This window comes from Cebus imitator, unplaced genomic scaffold, assembly GCF_001604975.1.
Source record: "Cebus imitator isolate Cc_AM_T3 unplaced genomic scaffold, Cebus_imitator-1.0 Scaffold65, whole genome shotgun sequence".
In the NCBI taxonomy this organism is placed as follows: domain Eukaryota; kingdom Metazoa; phylum Chordata; class Mammalia; order Primates; family Cebidae; genus Cebus; species Cebus imitator.
This window is the reverse complement of record NW_016107380.1, coordinates 5,537,077-5,543,954: the sequence shown is the minus strand read 5'-3', so window position 1 is coordinate 5,543,954 and position 6,878 is coordinate 5,537,077. Positions and strand designations below refer to the sequence as shown.

The 6,878-nt window shown below is 36.2% G+C and overlaps 1 protein-coding gene across 1 annotated transcript; it reads right to left on the bottom strand.

Moving 5' to 3' along the window:
* Window positions 1-2,911: 2,911 nt before the first annotated feature.
* LOC108305697 (peptidyl-prolyl cis-trans isomerase A-like) lies at window positions 2,912-3,459 on the bottom strand. Its single transcript, XM_017530438.2, has one exon. The coding sequence runs from the start codon at window positions 3,435-3,437 to the stop codon at window positions 2,943-2,945; it is 495 nt and encodes a 164-aa protein (XP_017385927.1). The 5' UTR covers window positions 3,438-3,459; the 3' UTR covers window positions 2,912-2,942.
* Window positions 3,460-6,878: the final 3,419 nt, after the last annotated feature.

The following is a 6,878-nucleotide window of genomic DNA, read 5'->3' as shown; positions in this document are numbered from 1 at the left end:
TTTTTTTGAGACAGAGTCTCACACTGTCACCGGGCTGGAGTGCAGTTGCACAAACTTGGCTCACTGCAACTTCCTGCTCCCAGGTTCAAGTAATTCTCCTGCCGCAGCCTCCTGAGTAGCTGAGATTATAGGCACCTGCACCTACACCCAGCTAATTTTTTGTATTTTTAGTAGAGATGGGGTTTCATCATGTTGGCCAGGCTGGTTTGGAACTCCTGACCTTGTGATCCACCTACCTCGGCCTCCCAAAGTGCTGGGATTACAAGCATGAGCCACCACGCCCAGCCCAGATCACAGTCTTTCTATATTCAATTATTAATAATTGATACTTCACCAAACCTAACATAGCATTGATCATATGTATCATTATTCTGTGTACTACTGTGAAAGAAAAAAATGCCAAACTATAGTGCAAGCTGTTTTATCACTTTGAATTCTCTTACAATTTTCTAACTGACATGTAATAATTATACATATTTATGGGGTACAGAGTGATTTTTGATACACATATGCAATGTGTAATGATCAAATCATGGTAACTCACATATCCAACACCTCAAACATTTATCATTTCTTTGTGTTGGAAACATTCAAAATCCTCTCTTCCTGCTATGTGAAAATATGAAATAAATTATTGCTAACTATAGTCAGTCACCCCACAGTGCTATAGAGCCCTCGAACTTATTCCTTCTAGCTAGCTGTAATTTTGTAACCCTTAACCAGACTTTCTCTCTCCCCCTGCCCCTACCCTCTAGTAATCACAATTCTACTCTCTACTCCTATGAGCTCAACATTTTTAGCTCCCACATATGTGTGAGAGCATGCTGTGTTTATCTTTCTGTGCCTAACTTATTTCACTTAACGTTATGTCCTCTAGTCTCACTCGGTTGCTAAAAATGATAGGATTTCATTCTTGTTTATGGGTGAATGGTATTTTGTTGTATACACATCACATTTTCTTTATTTTTATTTTTATTTTTAGTTGATAAACACATTGATTCCATATCTTAGCTACAATAGTGCTGCAATAATCTTTTCCTTTGAATAAATACCCAGTAGTGTGAATGCTGGATCATATAGTATAGTTCTACTTTTAGTTTTTTGAGGAAACTCTACACTGTTTTCCATAATGGCTGTACTAATTTACAGTACCATCAACAGTATACGTGTTTCCATTTCTCTGAGTTCTCACAAGCATCTTGTGTCTTTTTGATAACAGCTATTCTAATTAGGGTGATATGATAGCGTATTGTGGTTTGATATGCATTTCCCTAATGCTCACTAATATTGAGATTTTTTTTTACATACTTGGTGGCTATTTGTGTGCCTTCTTTTGAAAAATGTCTATTCAGATTGCTTGCCCGTTTTTTAAATCAGCTCTTTTACTGCTATTGAGTTTCTTGTATATTCTGAATGTCCCTTGTCAGGTGAATAGTTTGCAAATATCTTCTCCCATTCTTCAGGTTATCTCTTCACACTGTTAGTTGTTTCCTTTGCTATGCAGAAGTTTTTTAGTTTGATATAATCCTGTTTGTATATTTTTGCATTTGTTGACTATGCTTTTGAAATCTTATCCATAAAAGCTTTGCCCAAATCAAGTGTTTCCTCTGTGTTATCTTCTAGTAGTTTTACAGTTTTGAGTTTTACGTTTAAGTCTTTAATCTATTTCGAGTTGATTTATGTATATGGTGAGAAATAGGGATCTAGTTTCATTCTTCTTCATATGGATATTCTGTTTTCCTAACACCATTCATTAAAGAGGATGTGCTTTCCCCAGTGTGTGTGTTCTTGGCACCTTTGTCAAAAATCAGTTGGCTGTAAATATCTGGATTTATTTCTATGTTCTCAATTTTGTTCCATTGTTCTATGTGAGTGATTTTATATCAGTGCAATGCTGTTTGGGTTACTATAGCTTTGTAATATGTTTTGAATCAGGTAGCTTGATGCCTCCAGATTAGTTCTTTTTGGTCAGTATTGTTTTGGCTATCATGAGTGTTTTCTGGTTCCACACAAATTTCAGAATTTTTTTCTATTTCTTCAAAGAATGTAATTTGTATTTTGATAGAGATTGCATTAGATCTGTAGATTGTTCTGGGTAATATGGTCACTTTGACAATATTCATTCTTTCAATCTATGAACAGAGGATGTCTTTCCATTTATTTGTGTCTTCATCAATTTCTTTAATCAGCATTTTATAGATTTTATTGTAAAGATCTTTTGCCTCCTTGGTTAAATTTATTCCTAGGTATCTTAATATTTTTGGCAGCTATTGTAAAGGGAATTGCTTTCTTGATTTCTTTTTCAGCTACTTTATTATTAGTGTACAGAAGTGCTACACTAATAGCACTGTGCAGCAAATCCTGCAAATTTGCTGAATTCATTTAACAGTTCTGAAGTTTTCTTATGAAGCCTTTAGGTATTTTTATATAAAAAATCATGTTATCTGCAAACAGGGATAATCTGACTTCTTTTTCAATTTGGATGCCATTTATTTCTTTCTCTTGTTTAATTGCTCTAGCTAGAATTTCTAGTACTGTGTTGAATAAAAGTGGTGAAAGTGAGCATCCTTGTCTAGTTCCAGTTCTTAGAGGAAAAGCTTTCAAGTTTTTCCCCATTCAATGTCATGTTAGCTGTGGGTTTGTTATTTATGGCCCTTATTGTATTGAGGTATGTTTCTTCTATACCTAATTTGTTGAGAGTTTTTATCATGAAGGAATGTTGAATTTTTGTTTGTTTTTTAGTCTTTATTTCATAATCATAAACTTAACTCAACTCTGCAATCCAGCTAGGCATGGAAGGGAACAAGGAAAACATGGAACCCAAAGGGAACTGCAGCAAGAGCACAGATTTTAGGATACTGTGAGCAAATGGGGTGGAAGGGTGCTCTCCTGAGCTACAGAAGGAATGTCTGGTGGTTAAGATAAAACACAAGTCAAACTTATTAAAGTTGTCCATAGTCAGCAATGGTGATCTTCTTGCTGGTCTTGCCATTCCTGGACCCAAAGCGCTCCATGGCCTCCACAATATTCATGCCTTTTTTCACCTTGCCAAAGACCACATGCTTGCCATCCAACCACTCAGCCTTGACAGTGCAGATGAAAAACCGGGAACCGTTTGTGTTGGGTCCAGCATTTGCCATGGACAAGATGCCAGGACCTGTATGCTTTAGGATGAAGTTCTCATCATCAAATTTCTCCCCGTAGATGGACTTGCCACCAGTGCCATTATGGCATGGGAAGTCACCACCCTGACACATAAACCCTGGAATAATTCTGTGAAAGCAGGAACTCTTATAACCAAATCCTTTCTCTCCAGTGCTCAGAGCATGAAAGTTTTCTGCTGTCTTTGGAAACTTGTCTGCAAACAGCTCAAAGGAGACGCAGCCCAAGGGCTCGCCATCAATGGCAATGTCGAAGAACACGGTGGGGTTGACCATGGCTGATTCTACAAGGCTCCAGGCGGCGGCGGTGTCTGCAAAGCCAGGAATGTTAAATTTTATCAAATATTTTTGTGCAGCTATTGAAGTAATCATATGGGTTTTGTTCTTTCTGTTAATGTGATGTATCACACAATGATTTGCATATGTTGAGCCATCCTTGTATCCCTGGGATAAATCCCACTTGATCATGATATATACTCTTTTTGATGTGTTGTTAGATTTGGTTTGCTAGTATTACATTGAGGGGTTTTGCATTTGTGTTTATCAAGGATACTGACCTGTAGTTTTCTTTTTTGTTGTGTCCTTGTCTGGTTTTGGTAATACTGGTCTCATAGTGTGTATCCTTTTTGACTCAGCACTCCCCGCTTCTAGGAGTTTATTCTAGGAATATATTCTAATAGGTAAGTAATACAATAACCACAGCAATGTTCACTGAAGTCTTGTTTATAATAGTAAAAACTGGAATCCAACAATATAGATGGATTAAATAGTTTGCTAGAGTCATACAACAGAATAAGCAGCCGTTAAAAAGGAAAAATTGTTTGTGACAAACTAAAGAGTAAAAGGAAGCAGAATGTATAAGAGCATTTACCTCATTTATATAAAAGTTATCAATATGTACAAATTCATATATGTCTACATACACAGATATGGTTATCAAAACATTTAATTATTATTATCATTATTATTGTTGAAACAGAATCTCACTCTTGTTGCCCAGGCTGGAGTGCAATGGCATGAGGATCTTGACTCACCTCAACCTCCTCCTCCTGGGTTCAAGTGATTCTCCTGCCTCGGCCTCCCAAGTAACTGAGATCACAGGCATGCGCCACCATGCCTGACCAATTTTTGTATTTTTAGTAGACATGGAGTTTCTCCAAAAACATATACATTTTATTAACAAGCCGGTGGCAGGTATTTTGAGGTTAGTTATTGTTTATAATGTTATGTATAATTTTATATAGCCGTGACACTGTTGTGTTTTCCTTTTCCCCATTACCTTGTTTCCTCAATTCTAATTGTCTTACTCCAATTTTTGTCTTCCCAGATATCTCTAGGTCACCATTTTCAGCTTGACTTCTATGCACTATGAGGTAAACTAGCAAATGCTCCAAAGGAAGAAAGTAGCAAATAACATCAGGCTCACTTCTGTACATTCTCCCTCCCTCTAATATCTTGTTCCTTCAAGTCCTGGCTGCCTTGGTTGTTTAGATGCCTTCAAACAGCTCCTCTTAATTGTTTTAATCCAGATTTATAACTGCTTTCAACAGTAAGTGGTTCCGATATAAGCTGCTGTATCACAGCCAGAAGCAAAAGTCCAATTATCTCATATTTAAGGGCATATTAATTATTGCAAAAATATAAAATTATTTTGTAAGTAAAGAGATTATCTTTTAATGTGAATAATTTTTTAATATTACCTGTTCTGTGAATATTTAAAATTTTTCCTTGAAAAAAGACACACAATATTTTATATTTCTTAAAAGTATTAAATATAATTTTTTAAATGCTGAAAATTATAATTTTATAAACCATATTCAAATTACATACTTTATTACTCACCTAAATTTAATTCAAAATTGAATTTAACCCAAAAATATGCTTATTTTACTTTCTGATTATACTGCTGCATATTTGGGTATAATTTTTTATATTGCAAATAAATTTCTTTACTACTGTATTCTGTGAGTCAAGCATTGGAGTAAGTGAAAAGATTGATTTGAACATCAGATAAAACAAGCATAACAGAGATTGGAGCTGTAAGTATAGATTTAGTATCATGAACCTAGGTGGTCAAGACCTGAAGCAATGGCAAATTCAGCAGATACCGTCAGATATGAAAATTTTGCAGGATTGGGACTGCCTTCGAAGCATTCATAAATAGGGAACTACTTGTGTCCTCCATACTTCACAGAAGCTTTCTAAACATCCTTAGTCCCCTCTTTCCTATTTCCGAACTTTGGGTCCTCTATTCATTTCTCCGCTTACTTTCAACATATGTCCTCTTGTTTCATGAGAAAAACGGAAGTCACCAGGTGTAGCTCCCACAAATTCCTGTCTGTACATCAACAACTAAACAACATGAAAGCCCAGCTTTCTATCTTTACCCCCTGCCCATATCTGTAAATTGGCCTTCATCCCCTAACTGGGCAATGACTCTGTCCGTACGGTAGGTACCATCTTTCCCATCTTCCTAGGGTACTTGTTTCCCCCCTTAGGCTGGCATCCTCCTGTCTTTTTTCAACCATGCTTTTATGTCTTTTTTTCTTTCACTGTATAAATATACTCCCCACCACTAGGCTGTTTAATCACAAATTTTCCTCTGGTCTGGTGGTCTTCAAATTTCAGGCTTCTCCCCATGAGTGGGTTGTGAAATTAATGAGTCTGTTCCACAAAATATATTATTTTAAGAAACAAATTAATATGGAACCTGCCATATCAGAATGCAACACATATATTCCTAGCAGGAGCTGTCCACATTGCCACAAATCCTGCAGACAACTGAGTTGAGTGACAGCTGGAGGATGGGAGGTAATGAATATATGCATTGACTGGGAACTGCCAGCCAGTCACTCTTCTGCTCACTGGTGTCTCAGTTGATTTTCTGGAATTGATCATAATTGCATCAGGAGAGTTCATGTTTTATAGTTTTATTTTACGTCAATGTAATTTATAGCTAATTATAAAGTGAGTTTTAGAAGAACCTTTATCTAGTGTTGGCAAAGGCAGCAAGACTTTCCACCAAGGTTTGGCTATGAGCTGGAAGCTTTCAATGTGCTTTTTGAATTAGGCATAATTGTTAGGCATTTTTCAACTTTGTGGTAATTGTACATTTTAATCAAAGTTATATCAATTATCCTTAACACAGTTGATTATATTAGAAGAAATAAAAACAATTGTGAAAAACACAGAGGCATGTTCTGGCTGAACTGTCAGATTTGGACATGTTTATAGTTAGAACATTAAGACAAACATCTCTTTTAATTAATAAATTCTATTATTTGAACTATAAGCCCAAGAAGTGTGAGTCATTTTAATAATGGTAAAGTATAGCTTATCAATTGCTCGAAACTCACTGAAAATGTATTATTTGTAATGACATTCTTGCAAATAAAAGGTTAAGATCTTCCCAAAAAATCCTTTGAAATACAGCAAGCCAAATTTGTTCATAAGGCCTTCAAATATTTTCAAAGGAAAAAAAGAGATAAATTTATTAACGTTATTTCCCACTGGTTTTAATGAAAAAGCATTACCATCACAATTAGTCACCTATGTGCAGCAAAAGGAAACAAACAGCTTCTTAAAAAATTATTCTCAGCGGCCGGGCGCGGTGGCTCAAGCCTGTAATCCCAGCACTTTGGGAGGCCGAGGCGGGTGGATCACGAGGTCAAGAGATCGAGACCATCCTGGTCAACACGGTGAAACCCCGTCTCTACT

What these genes read in the sequence shown, in the direction of transcription:
- LOC108305697 (XM_017530438.2), bottom strand. Translation starts at nt 3,437, where the DNA reads ATGGTCAACCCCACCGTGTTCTTCGACATTGCCATTGATGGCGAGCCC.